Source organism: Macaca thibetana, chromosome 10, assembly GCF_024542745.1.
Source record: "Macaca thibetana thibetana isolate TM-01 chromosome 10, ASM2454274v1, whole genome shotgun sequence".
Classification (NCBI taxonomy): domain Eukaryota; kingdom Metazoa; phylum Chordata; class Mammalia; order Primates; family Cercopithecidae; genus Macaca; species Macaca thibetana.
In genome coordinates, this window is record NC_065587.1 from 19,073,881 (window position 1) to 19,097,013 (window position 23,133).

Below are 23,133 nucleotides of genomic sequence, written 5' to 3' on the forward strand. Positions count from 1 at the left end.
GAAAAGAAACAATGAAAAGAAGGTGAGAACATGAGCACAATCTTTATTTCTTGTTTGCAATTTCTTCTCTAACTAAATTTCTTCTTTAAGTAAATTTTTCTCTAAGCAATTCCCTAAGTAAATTGCTTGTAATTTCTTCTCTAAGAAAGGGGACCAAAAAGGTGTATTTTGTACATCTTTTTTGTTTGTTTGTTTCTTGTTTTTTTCCAAGACAGAGTCTCGCTCTGTCTCCCAGGCTGGAGTGCAGTGGCGTGATATTGGTCCACTGCAACCTCTGCCTCCCAGATTCAAGCAATTCTCCTGCCTCAGCCTCCCAAGAAGCTGGGATTACAGGCACCTGCCACCACGCCCGGCTAATTTTTGTATTTTTAGTAAATACAGGGTTTCCCCATGTTGGTCAGGCTAGTCTCCAACTCCTGACCTCAGGCGATCCGCCCACCTCAGTCTCCCAAACTGCTAGGATTACAAGGCATGAGCCACTACGCCCAGCCTGTTTTGTACATCTTACAAGATCATAACAGCCAGATGTACAAAGTGGTTTCATTCTCAACTTTCTAAGACACCAAGTTTATTTATTTATTTTTTGAAGCCAAATTTAATATCTGCCTCACTACTAACAGGCTGTGGCTTCAACATAAAATGTAGTTTGAAAAAAATTTGATTATTGAAAAAAGCAGTGTATCTTCAGAACGAGAAAACACTCTAACCTCCAAATAGGATTATTCTCACAAGGATATTTAAAGTTTGTTAGAAGATGATGTGGGGGACCCTGGGCATTCATGAATTAGCATTTGTAGTTCCAGAAAATTCTCCCCTTAGCAGTTACAATCAGCATTACAAATAGTACCATAAATATCAAAATCCCACATTTCACAGCTCATCTGAATAAATATGTAAACCATAGCCGACGTAGAACGAAACACCACCTGAAATAAAAACACAATTGTATTAAAAAGCAATACCATATAGAGTTTCAGTTCTGTAAGATGAAAAAGTTCTGAAGATCTGCTTCACAACAGTATAAATGTTCTTAACACTACTGAACTATACACTTAAAAATGGTTAAGATGGTAAATTTTGTGATAGGCTTTTTAACCACAATTTTTTTTTAAAGCAATGATAAAAGAATCCTGCGATGTTGGACTTCTTTTTTTCCTTTGTTTTGAGATAGGATCTCACTCTTGCCGCCCAAGCTGAGTGCAGTGACACAATCACAGCTCACTGCAGCCTCAGACTCCCAGGATGAAATGATCCTCCCATTGCAGCCTCCCGAGTAGGTGGGACTATGGGAGTGCATCCCCAGGCCACAAAATTTTTGTATTTTTGTAAAGAGGCAGTCTCCCTATGTTGCCCAGAGTGGTTTCAAACTCCTGGGCCCAAGCAATCCTCACACTGTCTCCAGAGGTGGTTCCTTCCAGTGGGTTCCTGGTCTCCCTAACTTCAAGAATGAAGCTGCAGACCTTCGCAGTGAGTGTTACAGCTCTTACAGGTGGCATGGACCACCTTTGCTCACCAAGAGGGAGCAGCAGCAAGATACATTGTGAAGAGCAAAAGAACAAAGCTTCCACGTGGAACGGGACCGGGTTGGGCTGCTGATTAGGGTGGCCAGCTTTTATTCCCTTATTTGTCCCAGCCCATGTCCTACTGATTGGTCCATTTTACAGAGTGCTGATTGGTCCATTTTACAGAGTGCTGATTGGTGCACTTACAATCCTTTAGCTAGACAAAGAGTGCTGATTGCTGCATTTGCAATCCTCTAGCTAGACAGAAAAGTTCTCCAAGTCCCCACTCGACCCAGAAAGTCCAGCTGGCTTCACCTCTTACCACCTTTGCCTCCTGAAGTGTTGGGATTACAAGCATGAGCCACAGCTTGGGGCCATGACTTGGGACCTCTAACAGCAAACTTCATCGAAGCTTTCTTTGTTTCATTTAAATAGTTACTGAACTCTTACTCTGAGCCCTGTTTCAGAGACAGTGAAAAGAAGATCTGTTCCCTATCCTCTAGGAGCTTACAGTACAAGATAAAAACATGCAAAACATTCCAGCATATACAAAGGTTCTATGAACATTTACACAAGAAATGCAGGGGAAAGGGCAGTGAATCTACCTGGGAAAGTTATGGAAATCTCATTACGAAGACAGAACTTGGGCTAAGATGTGCCAGGTGATGAGTTGCCAGTCTAATAAATTATAACTCACATTGTAATTCCATTACTCTCAGACTGCCTCAATGAAAAGCATAAGTGGTTTTCTAGCCCTGTGTGCTATACCACAGAGCCTTTCCTCCACAAGGCTCTAAAGAAGTTTAGAGGGAACGTAAAATGTAAATCTCTAACACTCCTTTAGTCCATCAGAGACCTGCTCCTTAAAGACTGAAGCTCCTGGCCGGGCACGGTGGCTCACGCCTGTAATCCCAGCACTTTGGGAGGCTGAGGCAGGTGGATCACCTGAGGTCAGGAGTTGGAGACCAGCCTGACCAACATGGCGAAACCCCGTCTCTACTAAAATACAAAAATTAGCCAGGTATGGTGGTGAGCGCCTGTAATTCCAGCTACTGGGGAGGCTGAGGCAGGACAATCGCTTGAACCCGGGAGGCTGAGGTTGCAGTGAGCCAAGATCACACCACTGCACCCCAGCCTCGGCGACAGAATGAGACTCTGTCTCAAAAAAAAAAAAAAAAATTCAGAGAAATGAACAGAAATATAGGTTATATTGTCTAAAAGTTATAATAATAAATATGCAAGGTTCTTATAATTAAAGTTGTTTTCCTCTGTCTGTCTGTAGAGACAAGGTCTCACTCTGTCTCCCAGGTAGGAGTGCAGTGGCACCATCATAGCTCACTGCAACATCAAACTCCTGGGCTCAAGTGATCATCCTGCCTCAGCCTCCCAAGCAGCTGAGATTACAGGTGTGGGCCACTAGCCCAGCTAAATTTTCTTTTGAGAGGTGGGTTCTCCCTCTATTGCCCAGGCTGGTCTCAATCTCCTGGGCTCAAGCAATCCCCCTACCTTGGCCTCCCAAAGTCCTGGGATTACAGACATGAGCCACCATGTCCAGCCTCATCTTATTTAATATTTTTTTGGCCAGATGTGGTGGCTCACCCCTGTAATCCCAACATTTTGGGAGGCTGATGTGGGCGGATCACTTGAGGTCAGGAGTTCAAGACCAACCTGGCCAACATGGTAAAACCCCGTCTCTACTAAAAATATAAAAAATCAGGTGTGGTGGCAAGTGCCCGTAGTCCCAGCTACTCAGGAGGCTGAGGCAGGAGAGTCTCTTGAACCCAGGAGGCGGAGGTTGTAGTGAGCTGAGATCGCACCACTGCACTCCAGCCTGGGTGACACAGCGAGACTCCATCTCAAAAATAATAATAATAATAATAAATAAATACAATAAAAATAAACTCGTGTTTTTCTGATAGGTGTGGTGGCATGTGCCTGTAATCCCAGATACTGAAACAGGCCTGCTAGAGCCCAGGAAGGACCCCCGAATAACACAACAAGACCCCCATCTCAAAAATAATTAATTAAAAAGAAAATTTGGAAGTCTTGTTTCTCTAATCAGATAATAAATTCTTTGGTTTTTTGTTTTTTGTTTTTTTGAGACAGAGTTTCACTCTATGTGATCTTGGCTCACGGCAACCTCCGCCTCTTGGGTTCAAGTGATTCTCTTGCCTCAGCCTCCCAAGTAGCTGGGATTACAGGCATGCGCCACCAAGCCCGGTTTATTTTGTATTTTTAGTAGAGATGGGGTTTCTCCATGTTGGTCAGGCTGGTCTCGAACTCCCGACCTCAGGTGAACCACCCGCCTTGACCTCCCAAAGTGCTGGGATTACAGGTGTGAGCCACTGCACCCGGCCCAGATGATGAATTCTTGAGGCAATGAAGCCTGTCTAATATTTCACTCCACCAACATTTGAGAGACTACTAGGTGCCAGTAGACATGCCAGAGAACTTTGGCATATAAAGGTTAAAGATGCATCCTTGCTCTGAGGGTGCTCACAGTCCAGTGACAAGGCACACAAGCAAGCGCACCTACCGCAGTGTGGGAACTGCTAATGAGTGCACAGATCCAGGGTGCCATGGAGGTACTTTCAGCCTGGTGGACCAGGAAGGCTCTCCAGAAGCAGGGAATCCTAAGACTAGAGCTGAGACCTGGATGAGTGGCTTGGGAAGGGGAAACGCAGGGTCTAGGCACCTCAGGTTACAGAGGGCAGCATGTGTAAAGACATAGTGGCAAGAGAGAAGATAGCATGTTGGGGAACAATGAGTGGTTTGCGTGGCGAGGACACTGGGGGGCAGTGGGGAACAACACATGGGAGAAGTGATGAAGAGAACTCCAGACTCAACTGCCTCTAGTGATTCCTCCACTCAGGTGTCCAACAGACTTCTCCCAAATGGAGCTTCCTAATGTCCCCAACCTGCTTCTTCCCTGTCTTCCCCATCTCATAAATGGCACCACCATCTACCTAGCTGTTCAGTCCTTCTCTTTCCTTCACTCCTCACATCCAATCTACAAGCAAGTTCTGTAGACCCTATCCAGAAATGTGTCTCATACCTGCCCACATCCTTCCACTGTTACAGCTCTCACCTTAGTCCATACCACCATTTTCTTGCTAGACTATAGCGGGTCTTCTAACTCACTTATCTGCTTTTACTCTTGACCCTGGAAACAACTCTCTATACCAGAGCCAGAAGGGCTGCAGCACTTAATGCTAAATGCCTATCCATTCTTCCCTTCTTCTGATTCTGTTCTGAAAAGCAAGAGACCCAACCAAAAGACAAAACTTCCCAGCCTCCATAGCAGCTACAAGTGACTAAAATCTGGCCTGTAAGCTTTAAATGGAAGTGTTGTGTCCATAAAGGAAGCTGACTTGGTGGGGCGATACACCTCTCGTCTCTCTTTCCTTCCTCTCTCCTCTGCCTGGAGTATGGATATGATTATATCAGCTCTAGGTGGACATGGAAGCCCTACCCTGAGGATAACAGAACAATAAGACACAAGGACACAAATAATGGTGACACTATTGTACCAACCATGAATTACATACCCATGATTTCTTTTACATGACAGAGAAAAGTTGACCTTTGGCCATTAGAGCCGGTGATTTGGAGGGTTTTATTCAACAAAATACAACTGAATGAGTAGTGATCGTTTAAAAGCATAATTCAAGTATCACTCTGCCACTTAAAACCCATCAGTGGATTCTAATTCTCCTTAGAAAAACTCTAAACTGGTTCTAACCACCTTGAAGGCCCCACATGAACTGGCTGGAACCTGCCTATCTCCTCACCAACATCGTTCTCCCTGCCTGTCTGCAATACTTCCACCACACTGACTTCTGAAAATTGTTTCCTCTGCCTGGAATACTCTTCACCCCAACATTTATAAAATAGCTAAGTCTCACTATTCAGATACCTTTGCAGGAAAGCAAAGGCACGATTATGGTGAGTACTCTGGCAATTAATTGGGTCATGTGTATACGCACACACAAAACATACATATATTTACAAACAATGTAAATACATCCAATGTAAACAATAGGAAATTACAAAAATGAGGTTCGTAGAGTGGTTCCCTCTAAGGGCACATTGGGTCTCAACCAAGGGTGATTTTACCCCTCACGGGACATTTGGCAGGTCTGGAGAAATTTCTGGCTGTCATAACTTGTAGATTTGTAGGGTAAAGGGTGGTGGGTGATACTGGCATCTAGTGAGTAGAGGCCAGGGATGCTGCTAAACATTCTGCAATGCACAAGACAACCCCTACAACATATTAACATTTTGGGCCAGATAACTCTTTGCTCTGGAGGCCTGCTCTGGATGTGTAGCATGTTTAGCAGGATTCTCACTAGATGCCAATTTCACAACCCCTCAGTTGTGACAACCAAATATGTCTTTAGACATTGTCAAAAGACCCCTGAAGGGAGCAAAATCACCCCTGGTTGAAAACGACTGCTCTCAGAGAAGGCATGGAGATGGGAACGAGCAAAGGTAGACATACGGTTTTACCAGCATGGGTAACGTTCATTGGCAAAGGTCTCTCTTCAAGTTTATGACATGATCTTCCATAGGGCTTAACTTTTGCTATGTATGAATGGGCATGGCATTCTGCAGGCCAGATACTCTATCTTTCTGTTTGAAATTAAACAGACCCCTTCAGAAGAAAATGAAGATCAATTCCAAACTGGAGACATTCAACTGTAAAACAGTTTCAAGAGAACTTGATATTACTAGTTCCATGTAGGCAAACAGTAGCAGTCAAGAGCGTATCAGATTTTTGTTTGTGTTTTTTGTTTGTTTGTTTTTGAGACGGGGTCTTGCTGTATGTCACCCAGGCTGGAGTGCAATGATGCAATCATGACCCACTGCAGCCTCGAACTCCTGGGATCTGGTAATTCTCCCACCTCAGTTTCCTGAATAGCTGAGACCAGAGGCACCCATCACCATGCCTAGCTAATTTTTGTATAGGTGGGTCTCTCCATGTTGCACAGGCTTGTCTTGAACTCCTGGGATAAAGCAATCTGCCCACCTTGGTGTCCTGCCCCACCCTTGTTTTATTTTTGATTTTAGGACTTAGCCATAATGGGATGGGGAGATAAAACCAAAAATGTATTTTATAAATCTTACCCTGGTATCTTCACTGATGTAACCACACATGACCTTCTCATTCTTAACCCACAGCTCACCAGCCTGTGCTCTGAAAGGATACACACACAAGTTATTACAAGTCTTACATGAAACCAATACATGCCTGGTGCAGTAGCTCACACCTGTAATCCCAGCACTTTGGGAAGCCAAGGCAGGTGAATTACCTGAGGTCAGGAGTTCGACAACAGCCTGGACAACATGATGAAACCCCATCTCTACTAAAAATCCAAAAAAATCAAACAGTCATGGTGATGGGTACCTATAATCTCAGCTTCTCAGGAAGCTGAGGCAGAATCGCTTGAACTCAGGAGGCGGAGGTTGCGGTGAGCCGAGATCATGCCATTGCACTCCAGGCAACAAGAGCGAAACTCCGTCTCAAAAAAGAAAAAAAAGGTGAATAGTACGGCAGAAACAGCATGGCTTTCAGACCTGACCAGCCTGGAGAGAAACTGGTCTAGGCAAGAATCTCAGCTGAGTATCACTTACTAGGTGAGTGGCCATAGTAACCTCATGAGGTTCATTGGCCTTATCTTTAAAAATGAGATAATGGGCCAGGCGTGGTGACTCACACCTATAATCGCAACACTTTGGAAGGCCAAGGTTGGCAGATCGCTTGAGCCCAGGAGTTGACACCAGCCTGGGCAGCATAGTGAGACCTGTCACTACAAAAAATACAAAAAATTAGGCAGGTGTGGTGACACATGCTAGTCCCAGCTACCTAGGAGGTTGAGGTAGGAAGATCACTTGGCCCTCAGAGGTCAAGGCTACAGTGAGCTGTGATTGCACCACTACACTCCAGTTTGGGCAACAGAGTGAGACTGTCTCAAAAAAACAAAACAAAAAAACAAACAAAACAAAAGAGACAATGAAGCCTACGCCCTACAGAGCTGTTTTCTTTTTCTTTTTTTTTTTGAGATGGAGTCTCGCTCTGTCACCCTGTCTGGAGGGCAGTGGAGTGATCTCAGCTTAGTGCAACCTCCGACTCCCTGGTTCAAGCGATTCTCCTGCCTCAGCCTCCTGAATAGCTGGGACTACAGGCACATGCCACCATGTCCAGCTAATTTTTTGTATTTTTAGTAGAGACGAGGTTTCACTATGTTGGCCAGGATGGTCTAGATCTCCTGACCTCGTAATCTGCCCGCCTTAGCCTCCCAAACTGCTAGATTTACAGGCATGAGCCACCGCACCCAGCCTTCTACAGAGCTGTTTTCAAATTAAACTAGATTAATGTGCAGAAACTGTTCAGGACAGTGCGAGGATAGGAGGTGCTCAATTAAGTTTACTAGCAAGAAGCAGAATTACAGCAGGTATTAACACAAAATGCTATCCTGGAGAACAGTGGTAGCTGTTAGCTGAGCACCCTGTAATCAATCATCCCTCAGTGAACCCCCTCAAGCCCTTATCTTCTACCAATTTCACTCTTTCTCCCAACCTGCTGCACCTAAACAATCAGTCATAAAAAAGGGAGACAAAAGCTGGGTGCAGTGGCTCACACCTGTAATCCCAGCACTTTGGGAGGCTGAGGTGGGCGGACCACGAAGTCAGGAGTTTGAGACCAGCCTGGCCAACATGGTGAAATCCTGCCTCTACTGAAAACACAAATATTAGTCAGGCGTGGCAGCAGGCGCCTGTAATCCCAGCTACTCGGGAGACTGAGGCAGGAGAATCGCTTGAACCTGGAAGATGGAGGTTGCAGTGAGCTGAGATTGCGCCACTGCACTCCAGCCTGGGCAACAAGAGTAAAACTCTGTCTCAAAAAAACAAAACACAAAAAGCAAACAAAAAAAAGGAAGACAAAAATCAGATAAAAGCCCAGAAAATGCTGTGTACTATGAGTTACAGCTCAGGCTACCTGGGAAATGCTGGACAATCAATCAATCCCTCTGGGTCTACCCCATGCCAAAATGAAGAAAGCTGGACCAGGCCTATGGCTTATACCAAGTGGGATGTTTTTCATACTTCTTTGCCCAGTTACATCTGTGAATGAACAAGTGTCACAAGACTGACCTGAGAAGAGATTTGTATTTATTTAATATCATAATAAGGAGGTCAGGCACGGTGGTTCACACCTGCAATCCCAGCACTTTGGGAGGCCGAGGTGGGTGGATCACAAGGTCAAGAGATCGAAACCCATCCTGGCCAACGTGGTGAAAACCCATATCTACTATCTTGCTATCTCCCAGAGTGGCCTCAAATTCTTGGGCTTAAGAGATTCTCCCACCTCAGACTCCCAAGTAGGTGAAACTACAGGCACACGCAGCCACACCTAGCTAATTTTTTTGTATTTTTAGTAAAGACGGGGTTTCTTTTTTTTTTTTTTTTTTTTTTTTTTTTTTGAGACGGAGTCTAGCTCTGTTGCCCAGGCTGGAGTGCAGTGGCCGGATCTCAGCTCACTGCAAGCCCCGCCTCCCGGGTTCACGCCATTCTCCTGCCTCAGCCTCCCGAGTAGCTGGGAGTACAGGCGCCCGCCACCTCGCCCGGCTAATTTTTTTTGTATTTTAGTAGAGACGGGGTTTCACCGTGTTAGCCAGGATGGTCTCGATCTCCTGAACTCGTGATCCGCCCAAGACGGGGTTTCACTATGTTGTCTAGGCTAGTCTTGCACTCCCAGACTCAAGCAATCTGCCCACTTAAGCCTCCCAAGTGCTGGGATTACAGGCGTGAGCCACCACACCCAGTCAGCTCTGTTTATAATCATCCGAACCCCACATTAACAGGACCTCTAAAACAAGCTTGGTGTGGCCAGAGGTGGTGTGATCCCAGCACTTTGGGAGGCTGAGGCAGGCAGATTACCCGAGGTTGGGAGTTCACGACCAGCCTGACAAACATGGTGAAACCCCATCTCTACCAAAAACACAAAATTAGCCAGGCATGGTGGCAGGTGCCTGTGATACCAGCTACTTGAGAGGCTGAGGCAGGAGAATTGCTTAAGCCTGGGAGGCAGAGGTTGCAGAGCCGAAATCACGCCACTGCACTCCAGCCTGGGTGAAAGAGTGAGACTCATCTCAAAAAAAATAAAAATAAAAAGTTACAATGTGATCCAACAGGCTAGGGTTTACGGTATTTTTTAAAAGCAAAATGTCAGTCAATAGGAAATAAGATTTTGCTACTATATATATATATTTTGTTGTTGTTGTTGTTTGTTTTGTTTTTTTGAGATGGGGTTTCACTCTTGTTGCCCAGGATGGAGTACAATGGCACGATCTCGGCTCACCACAACCTCTGCCTCCTAGGTTCAAGCAATTCTCCTGCCTCAGCCCCCGGAGTAGCTGGGATTACAGGCACCTGCCATCACGCCTGGCTAATTTTTGTATTTTCAGTAGAGATGGGGTTTCACCATGTTGGCCAGGCTGGTCTCAAACTCATGACCTCAGGTAATTCACCCGCCTCGGCCTCCCAAAGTGCTGGGATTACAGGCATGAACCACCAAACCCAGCTCATATGTTCTTAACTATTATCAGATTGAAAGTTTAATTGCACAGAAATTCTTTGACCATTTACAATGACTTTAACTATACAAATGACTATACTTTATTTTTCTCATAGTAGGCCCAAAGCATCTTTTTTCTCAGGCATTCACGAAGTCAGCAAAAGAAAGTAATCTTTGATCCAGTGTAGAAATACTGTAAGTCTTCTGGAGAAAAGATAGAAGACTGTAGTTTACATTTAACCATGCCTGAGCCAAATATCAGGACAGACCTTTAAAAGTCTAAAAGTGGCCAGCTGCAGTGGCTCATGCCTGTAATCTCAGCACTTTAGGGGGCTGAGCCAAGAGGATCGTTTGAGCCCAGGAGTTGGAAACCAGCCTGAGCAACATAGTGAGACCCTGTCTCTACCAAAACGAAAAAAAAAAAAAAGAGCCAGGCGCGCTGGCATGCACTTGTAGTCCTAGCTACTCCGAAGGCTGAGGTGGGAGTACTGCTTGGGCCTAGGAGGTTAAGGCTGTAGTGAGGTATGATGGCACAACCGCATTCCAGCCTGGGCAATACAGGAAGCCCATCTCAAAAATAAATAAATAAAAATAAAGTTAAAAACTGACACTATGTGAGGGTTTTCTTTTCTCCATCTAGAACTGTGTGTATGAGGGTATTTACATAGAGAAACAAAGAACTTAAAAAAGAAAGAGATCAGCCGAGCGTAGTGGCTCACATCTGTAATCTCATCACTTTTGGAGGCCAAGGTGTACAGATCACTTGAGGCCAGGAGTTCAACACCAGCCTGGCCAACATGGTGAGACCCCGCGTCTACTAAAGAACAAAAATTAGCCAGGCATGGTGGTGCATGCCTGTAGTCCCAGCTATTCAGGAGGCTGAGGTAGGAGAATCACTTGAATACAACATGTGCGTGCGTGTGTGTGTGTGTGTGTGTGTGTGTGTGTGTGTATAATTTAAAAAGAGAAAGCAATAGAAAAAAAAAATGAGAGAGATCTAAATAGGTTTCCAAACCAAGGCTGGCAAACTACATACAGCCTTCAAGCCAACTCTCCCCTATCTCCTGTTTTCATATGGCCCACAGTTAAGAATGGCTGTTATATTTTTAAATGGTCGAAACACACAAACACACAGAATATGCAATAGAACTGACATCTATTGTGACTCACAAAGTCTAAAATATTTTTATTAACTGGTCCTTCACAGAAGAATATTCTAAACCAACTATTCCATTTTGCAGATGTGAAGACTAAGGGTTTACCAGAGTTACCCAACATCACTCGAACCACTAATCACAGTGATGGCTAAACACTGGCTCTGCAGATACAGATCCAGGCTTCCTGACCCCTAGATACCCATCCAGTAGAGATCTGCTGATATTGGAGGCATAAACCTAGGTTGCATTTTTTGTGCTGCTTGAGATTTAGTCACTTCTTGGGTTGTGCTTTAGTTGCTTGGATTTTTTAAAGAACACTGACTCGCTAACACATTTTTTTGTTTGTTTTCAAAGATGGGGTCTCACTCTGTTGCCCAGGCTGGAGTGCAGTAATGCAATAATAGCTCACTGCAGCCTCAACCTGTGTTCAAGTGCTCCTCCTATCTGTTTCCCAAGTACCTCAAACTAGAGAAGCCCTGACACCAACCCCGTTCTTTTTTCTGTTATTTTAGACAGAATCTGACTCTGTCACCCAGGCTAGGGGGCAGCAGAATGATCAAGGCTCACTACAGCCTTGAACCTCCCTGGATTCAGGTGATCCTTCCACCTCAGCCTCCCAAGTAACTGGGTCTACAGGCGCCATCATGCCCAGCTAATTTTTGTATTTTTTGGTAGGGATGGGGTTTCAGCATATTGCCAGGTTGGTCTTGAACTCCCAGGCTCAAGCAAACTACCCACCTCAGTCTCCCAAAGTGCTGGGATTACAGGCATGAGCCACTGCACCTAGCCATAATTGTGTGTGTGTGTGTGTGTGACGGAATCTTGCTCTGTCGGCAGGCTAGAGTGTAGTGGTGTGATCTCGACTTACTGAACCTCTGAATCCCTGGTTCAAGTGATTCTCCTGCCTCAGCCTCCTGAGTAGCTGGGATTACAGGCATGTGCCACCACACCCAGCTGATTTTTGTATTTTTAGTACAGACGGGGTTTCACCATGTTACCCAGGATGATCTCGATCTCCTGACCTTGCGATCCACCTGCCTCGGCCTCCCAAAGTGCTGGGATTACAGGCGTGAGCCACCAAGTCCAGCAAAATATATACACACACACACACACACACACACACGCACGCACATATATATATATATTTTTTTTTTGTATAGATGAGGTCTTGCTATGTTGTCCAGGCTGGTCTTAAACTCCTGGCCTCAAGTGATCCTCATGCCATAGTCATTTTACTTGGCTGCCCTCCAATGATTAACACCTTTTTTGGGGGAAAAAAATGAAGCCTTTATCCTTTCTTTCTTTTTAGGATCAGTATTTCATTCTGGTCTAATAGCCCTAGTTGATGATGAAAAGTTACTTACAAAAAGATTCTGGCTAATAAATGTAGAAGGGATGACTGAATTTAAAAAAAAAAACAAAAAAAGAAAAGAAAATCAACATTTTATAACAATCCTCAATGGATTAAACCACTAGGTGAAAAGTTGATGGGGACCAGGCGCAGTGGCTTATGCCTGTAATCCCAGCACTTTGTGGGGCTGAGGCAGGGGGATCACCTGAGATCAGGAGTTTGAGACCAACCCGGCCAACATGGTGAAACTCCATCTCCACTAAAAATAGGCATGGTGGTGCGCGCCTGTAGTCCCAGCTACTCAGGAGGCCGAGGCAGAAGAATTGCTTGAACCTGGGAGGCGGAGGTTACAGTGAGCCAAGATCACACCACTGCGCTCCAGCCTGGGCGACAGAGTAAGACCCGTATCAACAACAACAAAAAAAGAAAAGTTGATGGGGATCTTTATGAGGGACTACACTGTACCCTGTGACCATGCTGACCAATCTTAGGATCACAAGTCAGTTAACAAGACATAAATACGCCGGGTGCGGTAGCTCACTCCTGTAATCCCAGCACTTTGGGAGTCCAAGGTGGGCAGTTCACGAGGTCAGGAGTTCGAGACCAGCCTGGCCAACATGGTGAAACTCCATTTCCACTAAAAATACAAAAACTAAAAATTAAAAAAAATTAGCTAGGTGTGCTGGCGGGTGCCTGTAATTCCAGCAACTCACAAGGCTGACGCAGGATAATTGCTTGAAACCAGGAGGCGGAGGTTGCAGTCCGCCAAGGTCGCGCCACTGCGCTCCAGCCTGGGTGACAGAGCAAGACTCCGTCTCGAAAAAAAAAAAGATATAAATATGATTATGTATACACAGTAAATTTCAGGAAAAACACAAGTTGTTTCTGGAGAGAGGAATGTATATTTCGTGAGATACCTTTCTGAACTATTTGAATGCTTAATTATGTGCATGTTGTACTTTTTTTTTTTTTTTTTTTTGAGACAGTCTCACTCTGTGACCTAAGCTGGAGTGCGGTGGCATGATAACGTCTCACTGCAGCCTCTACCTCCCAGGGCTCAGGCGATCTCCCCACCTCAGCCTCCTGAGTAGCTTGGACTACAGGTGCGTGTCACCATGCCCAGCTAATTTTTGTATTTTTTTGTAGAAATGGGCTTTCACTATATTGCCCAGGCTGGTCTTCAACTCCTGGGCTCAAGCAATAATCTACCCACCTCGGCATCCCAAAGTGTTGGGATTACAAGCGTAAGCCACCACACCCAGCCACTTTTTAAATTTAAAGGGGATTTCAAAAAGTCCCTTTTATCTTCACAAACTAAAATATAGAAATAGTTTTAATAAATCAATAGTGCAGCAATATAGTTAAAAAGGTAACAAATCAGGAACCAATGTGCTAGTCATTTTGTTTCTAAACCTGTTTCCTAATGTGTAAAATGAGAAGGTATGATTCAAATATGTTCATCTAGGGTTTTTCCAGTTGTAAAATTGTGAGTCTCTATCTCCTTTTTTTTTTCAACTCCCTTTTTTACAGAACACCGGGGGCTTCATCAACTTCTTCCATTAAGCCTCAAACTACTATAGTGCATTTTGTTGTTTGTTTGAGCTACAACAATCTAACTTTTTTTCTTTTTTTATGAGACAGAGTCTCACTGTGTCGCCCAGGCTGGAGTGCAGTGGTGCAATCTCGGCTCGCTGCAAGCTCCACCTCCCGGGTTCACGCCATTCTCCTATCTCAGTCTCCCGAGCAGCTGGGACTATAGGCACCCGCCACTACGCCCGGCTAATTTTTTGTATTTTCAGCAGAGATGGGGTTTCACCGTGTTAGCCAGGATGGTCCTGATCTCCTGACCTCATGATCCGCCCACCTCAGCCTCCCAAAGTGCTGGGATTACAGGCGTGAGCCACTGTGGCCAGCCAACAATCTTAACATTTTATACTCTTATGCATTTTATTGTATGGACATCCATATGCCTCCACTGCTTTATATAGCCCAGTTACTGCATAGATAAGGCAAGAGTGACATAATATCTACCTGATGCCAGCAAACTCCACCTTCTGAGTGATATATGCACATGTGCTGACCTAAGAGGAGTGGGAGAGAGAGGGAGGGAGGGAGGGAAGGAGAGAGGGTGAGAAAGACAAAGAGAGAGATTGATTAACATTAAGGCCATGAAAAATCACAAACAAGAACTCCTAGCTTTCTAATCTCTTCTACCAACCCAAAGTTCAACTAGCTTGTGAGTAATAGACTTACCCCACAGGAAAACCTGTTAGGGTAGGTATGACAGTAGGTGCTTAAAGAGTTTGGCAAGTATGGCTAATGGGAAAGACCAAGTGGATGATAAATGACCAGCTTTACAAATATACTGATCTTCACATATGTTTACATATATATCTGCATTTACATACTCATTTAAGTATCATGTTGTTTCTCATTTTATCTCTCACTTTAGAAAATGGAACCCTCAACAAATAAAACGCAGATTTTTCCTGAAAATATGCCCTGTACGGAAATTCCACCTATAATTTGTGGTTTCATAGTATACAAAAACTTCATTTCTTTTGATTAGTGTCAAAATGGGAGGAAAAAAAAAAAAAAACCTCAAATGAGGAGAATTTTCAGAACCAGTTCACAATTCTGATGAACTAATCTTTTCAAGTTGAAATGTTCATTAAAAAATTAATAAATGTGGGTGTGGTATATACTGCCTGGGTGATGGGTGCACCAAAATCTCACCAATCACCATTAAAGAACTTACTCATATAACCAAATACCACCTGTTCCCCAATAACATGGAAATTAAAAAATTTTTTAAAAGACACAATTAAAATATAATAAAAATATTTTCGTTAACAAAATGGGCTGGACACGGTGCCTCACACCTATAATCCTAGCACTTTGGGAGGCAAAGGCAGGCGGATCACCTGAGGTCAGGAGTTCAAAACCAGCCTGGCCAACATGGCGAAAACCCCATCTCTACTAAAAATACAAAAAAACAGGCTGGGCGCAATAGCTCACATCTGTAATCCCAGGACTTTGGAAGGCTGAGGTGGGTGGATTGCCTGAGGTCGGGAGTTCGAGACCAGCCTGACCCACAGGAGAAACCCCGTCTCTACTAAAAATACAAAATTAGCCAGGCATGGTAGTGCATGCCTATAATCCCTGCTACTTCGGAGGCTGAGGCAGGAGAATCGCTTGAACTCGGAAGGCAGCGGTTGTGGTGAGCGGGGATCATGCCATTGCACTCCAGCATGGGCAACAAGAAAACTCTGTCTCAAAAAAAAAAAAAAAAAATTAGCCGGGCATGGTGGTGGGTGCCTATAATTCCAGTTATAGGCAGGAGAATCGCTTGAACCTAGTGGGCAGAGGTTGCAGTAAGCCAAGATCCCACCACTTCACTCCAGCCTGGGTGAAAGAACAAAACTCCGTCTCGGGGAAAAAAAAAAAAAAAAAAACCAATGAATACATGCAGAAAATGGGAGGAGGGTTCAGCAAAAAGCAGTGTGATCTGGAAGCCACAGGATCTGGGTTTTGGCCAAGGGCCAACTTACTATCTAGCCTTGGGTAATTACCTAACTTCTCAATCTCAGTTTCTACCTCTATAAATTAGGGATAATAAATACCTGTCCATGAGGAGATGTGGGGAGCAAAGGGGATCAAGTGAAAACCTGAAAACTAAGGTTCCACTCAAATGTAAAATACAGTATAACTTCCTATCTAAACCAAAAATGCTGAGTAAAAATCTGTAACAGTAAACAAATAAAAGATCAAAAAAACAATGAAAAGAGAATGGAAGAATACACAAGATGTTGACAATAATTGTAGATGCTGAAATCAGAAACAATTTTATATTCTTCTCCTATAATAAACAGGGATTATTCACATAATGGAAAAAAGTAACAGACTTTCAAATAAATCACATCTTACCAAACTTTTCTTTAGTCGCCACATATCCCCACGGCCAATATACTGGTCCTTAAAAGTTAACTCCACTAGGTCAAGGGTCACATCCTAAAAGGAATAATCAAATAATATCTCTGACATTACTTTGCCACATTTTATAGTCACAAGGTAATGCCCACTTACCATGGAAAAAAACTTTTTGCAAAAAAGAAAACTACTGGAAGACCATTCAGTAGCAGAACTCTGATAAACAGAATTATATCCTGCCAAAGCACACTTGTCAGTATAGTTGGTAAATCTACAACTAATCCTACAGCCACGGCAGCACGTTGAGTGTGAAGGGTAGAGGGGGACTCATTCTGTATTTTAGTCTGGATACTGGCACACAAACATGACACTGAGCTATGCACTTTATTTACCTATTAACGCCAATAGCACTTTCTGAACAATAATTTTTATCTATTATAACATCACTTCCTGAAGAAAAATGAGAATATGTTCTAAAATGTTAGTATTTTAATATAAAATTTTACATATAGTTTTTTATACAAAAAATGGTTAGGACAAGCTTCAAGAAAAGTGGGGGTGGGTTTTAAATGCAACCTACATACTGCCTACATTCTAAACGACATATAGGCTACGTATTTATTTATTTACTTATTTATTTTGAGACAGGATGGTGCTCTGTTGCCCAGGCTGGAGTGCAGTGGTGCAATCTCAGCTCACTCACTGCAGCCTCCGCCTCCTGGGCTCAAGTGACTCTCATGCCTTAGCCTCCCTAGTAGCTGGGACTACAGGGGTGCACCATCATACCCAGCTAAGTTTTGTATTTTTAGGAGACACAGGGTTCCACCATTTTGCCCAAGCTGGTCTCAAACTCCTGACCTCAAGTCATCCACCTGCCTTGGCCTCCCAATGTGCTGGGATTACAGGCATGGGCCACCACCCATGGCCTACATGTTTAGTTTAACAAGACAAGGTCTCGTTCTATTGCCCAGGCTGAAATGCAATAGTGCAGCCATCAGCTCACTGCAGCCTCAATCTCCTGGGCTCAAGCAATCCTCCTGCTGCAGCCTTTCAAGCAGTTGAGATTACAGGCATATAAACACGCCCAGCTAATCTTTTAGAAAAGTTTTAGTAGGCAGGACGCGGTGGCTCCTGCCTGTAATCCCAGCACTTTGGGAGGCCGAGGCAGGTGGATCACCTGAGGTCAGGAGTTCAAGACCAGCCTGGACAACATGGTGAAATCCCGTCTCTACAAAATACAAAAATTAGCTGGGTGTGGTGGCGTGGGCCTGTGATCCTAGCTACTCAGGAGGCTGAGGCAGGAGAATGGCTTGAACCTGGGAAGCACAGGTTGCAGTGAGCCGAGATCGTGCCACTGCACTCCAGTCTGGGTGACAGAGCGAGACTCCATTTCAAAAAAAAACAGAAAAGTTTTAATAAAGACAAGGTCTAGCTATGCTACTCAGGCTGGTCTTGAACTCCTGGCCTCAAGTGATCCTCCTGTCTCAGCCTCCCGATGGGCTGAAATTACCACACCTAGCAGGTCACACATTTAATAGTCGAATACTACACTTAAGTAACCCGTTGTTTCCTTAGTAATCTAACCTTGAGGAAGGGTGCTAATCATTCCAAAAAGATATTCAAGTCCAAAACAAAGACGTACCTTAGGGTCTACGACATTAACATAGACATCTTGATAAGGTCTTAGCCGAAACACTTGAGTCACAGTCTGGTCCACACTGATGGTTTCTAAAACAGAAACAATATCTGGCTGGGACAACACATTTTGAAAAAGCAGGTCCATATATTCTAATCTATAAATACTCAGACATTCAGTAAGCAACACAATTGATCATCTGACATGGGCAACACACAGTCTCTTCCTTTCAGGAGCTTAGAATTTAAATAATTCTCTGCTTTTTTAGGTGAAATAAGACCAGAGCCTAAGCAATCAACAAAAATGGAGAGAAAAAGGGAGAAGGGAGGGAAAAGAAAGAATTTAAGAAGGAAGAGGCTGGGTATGGTGGCTCACACCTGTAATCCCAGCACTTTGGGAGGTCTAGGCAGGAAGGTCACCTGAGGTCAAGAGTTCGAGACCAGCCTGGCCAACATGGTGAAACTCTGTCTCTACTGAAAATACAAGAATTAGCCAGGCATGATGGTGGGCGCCTGTAATCCAAGCTACTCGGGAGGCTGAGGCATAAAAATCGCTTGAACCCCAGAGGCAGAGGTTGTAGTGAGCTGAGATTGTATCACTGCACACCAACCTGGGTGATAGAATGAGACTCTGTCTCAATAAATAAATAAATAAAATAAGAAGGAAGAAAAGAAAGTTCAAAGACCTATAAAATTCCAGAAGAGGAAGGAGATCTCTTTGGAATGAAGTTATCAGTGGTAAAGAAGAAACAAACTTTTCAATGAGCCCTTAAGTCTGGTAAGAAACATAACAGAGGACAGGAGATAAGGGGAAGGTATGAAGGCCATTTTTAGGATTAAGGTTTTATAGAATTCTTTTAAAATCTTTAAATTGGCTGAATGTGGTGGCTCACGCCTGTAATCCCAACACTTTGGGAGGCCAAGGTGGACAGATCACGAGGTCAGGAGTTCAAGACCAGCCTGACCCGGCCGGGCACGGTGGCTCAAGCCTGTAATCCCAGCACTTTGGGAGGCCGAGACGGGCGGATCACGAGGTCAGGAGATCGAGACCATCCTGGCTAACCCGGTGAAACCCCGTCTCTACTAAAAAATACAAAACACTAGCCAGGCGAGGTGGCGGGCGCCTGTAGTCCCAGTTACTTGGGAGGCTGAGGCAGGAGAATGGCGTAAACCCGGGAGGCGGAGCTTGCAGTGAGCTGAGATCCAGCCACTGCACTCCAGCCCGGGCGACCGAGTGACACTCCGTCTCAAAAAAAAAAAAAAAAAAAAAGACCAGCCTGACCCATACGGTGAAACCCCGCCTCTACTAAAAATACAAAAAAAATTAGCCAGGCATGGTGGCGTGCACCTGTAGTCCCAGCTACTCAGGAGGCAGAGGCAGGAGAATTGCTTGAACCTGAGAGGTGGAGGTTGCAGTGAGCCAAGATCACGCCTGGGCGACAGAGGGATACTCCATCTCAAAATAAAATAAAATAAAACATTAAAAAAAAATGACAACTTTAATTTTTTTTTTTTTTTACTGCTCCTTGCAGAGCAGGGCTAACCCTTAGGCAGTGTAACCAGAGTAGCCAGGTTTTACAGAATGTTTTCTCCTCAAATTGAAATATTGAATGGTTAAATATGAGTGGGTAGCCAGGCATGGTGGCTCATGCCTGTAATTCTAGCACTTTAGGAGGCCAAGGCAGGAGGACTACTTGGGCCCAGGAGATCAAGACCAGCCTGAGTAAAAATTAAAAAAAAAAAAATTAGCCAGGCATGATCCTGTGGGCTGGGTACCTGGGGTCTTAGCTACTCCAGAGGTGGAGATGGGAGATGGAGAATCACTTGCCCCCAGGGAGGCTGAGGCTGCAGTGAGCCGTGACTGCACCACTGCACTCCAGTTTGTACAACAGAGAGGCCCTGTCTGAAAGAGAAAACAAAAAAAGGCAGGGGCAATGGTGCAGTGGCTCATGCCTGTAATCCCAGGACTTTGGGAGGTTGACGCAGGCAGATCACCTGAGGTGAGGAGTTTGAGACCAGCCTGGCCAAACATGGTGAAACCCCATCTCTACTAAAAATATAAAAATTAGGCTGGGCATGGTGGTTCATGCCTGTAATCCCAGCACTTTTGGAGGCTGAGGTGGGCAGATCAAGAGGTCAGCAGTTCAAGACTAGCCTGGCCAACACAGTAAAACTCTGTCTCTACTAAAAATACAAAAATTAGCCGGGTGTGGTGGTGCGCGCCTGTAGTCCCAGCTACTCGGGAGGCTGAGGCAGGAGAATCCCTTGAATCCAGGAGGCGGAGATTGCAGTGAGCTGAGACCACGTCATTGCACTCTATCCTGGGTAACAGAGTGAGACTTCCTCTCAAAAAAATAAAAATAAAAATATAAAAATTAGCCAGGCATGGTGGTGCACACCTGTAGTCCTAACTACCTGGGACGCTGAGGCAGGAGAATCACTTGAACCCAGGAGGCGCAGGTTGCAGTGAGCCAAGACCGTGCCGCTGCACTCCAGCCTCCAGCCTGGGCAACGCAGTGAAACTCCATCTCTTAAAAAAACAGAAACAAAAAAAAAAGAGTGGGTGACATCAAAGCCCTTTATTTAATTAATTAGCTTATTTATTTAGAGACAAAGTTTTGCTCTTGCTGCCCAGGCTGGAGTGCAATGGCGCAATCTCAGCTCACTGCAACTTCTGCCTCCCAGATTCAAGCAGTTCTCCTGCCTCAGCTTCCTGAGTAGCTGGGATTACAAGCGTGCGCCACAATGCCTGGCTAATTTTATATTTTTAGTAGAGATGGGGTTTCTCCATGTTGGTCAGGATGGTCTCAAACTCCTGACCTCAGGTGATGCACCTACCTCAGCCTCCCAAAGTGCTGGGATTACAGGTGTCAGCCACTGCACCCAGCCATCAAAGCCCATTAAAGCAACCCAGAATTTTTTTGTTTTTTTCTCTTAAGAACTATTTAAGAGTATCTTATTTACTGTCAATTGACATTCTGGTTCCTTGAACAGCATGGCATAGTGATAAGAGGGAAAAACAAAGGATCTGAATCCAGAATGAGTAAGCAGGAATCACCGCTTCTGGCTATGCCTAGACTGTATAGTCCGGCAGAGAATAAACTTCCTCACTCACTCAAGAGTTGTTGAGAAGATAAAGCTAGATTACACAAAGCTCCCAGGACAGTGCCTTGCACATGTGGTGGGCAATCATAAATAAATATTTCTTCCTCCCCAATCCCTACTCACCCAGACTAGGCATTTAACAAATCGTTTGTGAAAAAATGGGACAGATGTGGTGGATCACACCTGCAACCCCAGCATTTTGGGAGGTCAAGGTGTGAGGAACTCCACTTGAGGCCAGGAGTTCAAGACCAACCTGGGCAACAGGCAGGTTGTGTATTTCTTTTCTTTTTTTTGAGACAGAGTCTCGCTCTGTTGCCCAGGCTGGAGTGCAGTGGCGCAATCTCGGCTCACTGTAACCTCCGCCTCCCGGGTTCAAGTAATTCTCCTGCCTCAGCCTCCCGGGTAGCTAGGACTATAGGTGCATGCCGCCACACCCAGCTAATTTTTTGTATTTTAGTAGAGACGGGGTTTCACCGTTTTGCCCAGGCTGGTTGCAAACTCCTGAGCTCAGGCAATCCACTTGCCTCAGTCTCCCAAAGTGCTGCGATTACAGGCATGAGCCACCATGCCTGGCCTTTTTTTTTTTTTTTTTTTTTTTTGAGATAGGGTCTCTGTTGAACAGGCTAGAGTGTGGTGGCACCATTATAGCTCACTGTAACCTTAAATTATCGGGCTCAAATTATCCTTCCACCTCAACCTCCAGAGTACAGAGTAGCTGGGACGATAAGCGTCAACTTGACAATTTTTTTTTAGCGGGAACACAATTTGATAAGAAGAGAACTGCAGCCATAAAAAAATGAAATCACATCCACTGCAGCAACACAGATGGAGTTGGAGGCCACCGTTATCCTAAGTGAACTAACTCACAAACAGAAAATCAAATACTGCATGTACTTACCTATAAGTGGGATGGAAATAATAGACACTTGGGACTCCAAAAAGAAGGATGGAGAAGAGAATGAGGGTTGAAAAATACAATGTTCAGACACAGATACAATGTTCTGTATCTGTTCTGTCAGATACAAGGTTCACTGTGTGAGTAATGGATACAACAGAAGCCCAATCCCCACCAGTACACAATATACCCATGTAACAAACATGCCCATGTACTGCCTGAATTGAAAATTAAATTAAAATTTTTTAAAAAAAGAAAAGAATTACTTGCCCTCATCCCTTGAAATTATGAAGAGAGGTTTCTTACAGTTTCTGAGGCAGTAAATAAAAAATTCTGGCCGGGCGCGGTGGCTCACGCCTGTAATCCCAGCACTTTGGGAGGCCGAGGCGGGCGGATCACAAGGTCAGGAGATCGAGACCACGGTGAAACCCCGCCTCTACTAAAAATACAAAAAATTAGCCGGGCACGGTGGCGGGTGCCTGTAGTCCCAGCTACTTGGGAGGCTGAGGCAGGAGAATGGCAGGAACCCGGGAGGCGGAGCTTGCAGTGAGCCGAGATCGCGCCACTGCACTCCAGCCAGGGGGAGAGAGCCAGACTCCGTCTCAAAAAAAAAAAAAAAAAAAAAATTCTAAGAATGATGTAATTCTTACCCTTCTGTAAATCTTCCTTAAGTGACTTGACCTGCAAAAGCAGAGGGCTGAAAAAGAAAGCAACAGAGAGTTGGGATACCGTGAGCAGTAACTCCCTAGCATCCTTCATCCCCTACAAAAGGCAAATAGGTCACTCTGGACAGTCTGTGACTTACAGCACAACAATGAGAGAAAGCTCCCTTAGAAACAAAGAAACTCCATATGCACCAAAGGAAATGGATAAACGCTACACAACCCTTCAGTTGTCATCTCAGCTTTAAAACCAGAAAGAGGCCAGGCACAGTGGCTCATGCCTATAATCCCAACACTTTGGGAGGCCAAGGCGGGTGG

The 23,133-nt window shown here is 44.7% G+C and overlaps 1 protein-coding gene across 15 annotated transcripts in view; it reads right to left on the minus strand.

Annotated features, from left to right (window-relative positions):
- Window positions 1-23,133, minus strand: part of DEPDC5 (DEP domain containing 5, GATOR1 subcomplex subunit) — a 155,198-nt gene that overhangs the window by 126,165 nt on the left and 5,900 nt on the right. For 14 of the 15 annotated variants that reach the window (XM_050806663.1, XM_050806673.1, XM_050806671.1 and 11 more), the window contains exons 4-9: window positions 22,804-22,850; window positions 18,161-18,246; window positions 16,516-16,599; window positions 14,620-14,669; window positions 6,630-6,699; window positions 848-926 (exon numbers count right to left, since the gene is read on the minus strand). In XM_050806663.1, the coding sequence (XP_050662620.1) occupies window positions 848-926; window positions 6,630-6,699; window positions 14,620-14,669; window positions 16,516-16,599; window positions 18,161-18,246; window positions 22,804-22,850 (416 nt within the window). The remainder of the gene's footprint in view (window positions 1-847; window positions 927-6,629; window positions 6,700-14,619; window positions 14,670-16,515; window positions 16,600-18,160; window positions 18,247-22,803; window positions 22,851-23,133) is intronic. The other variant, XM_050806669.1, reaches the window with a different exon arrangement.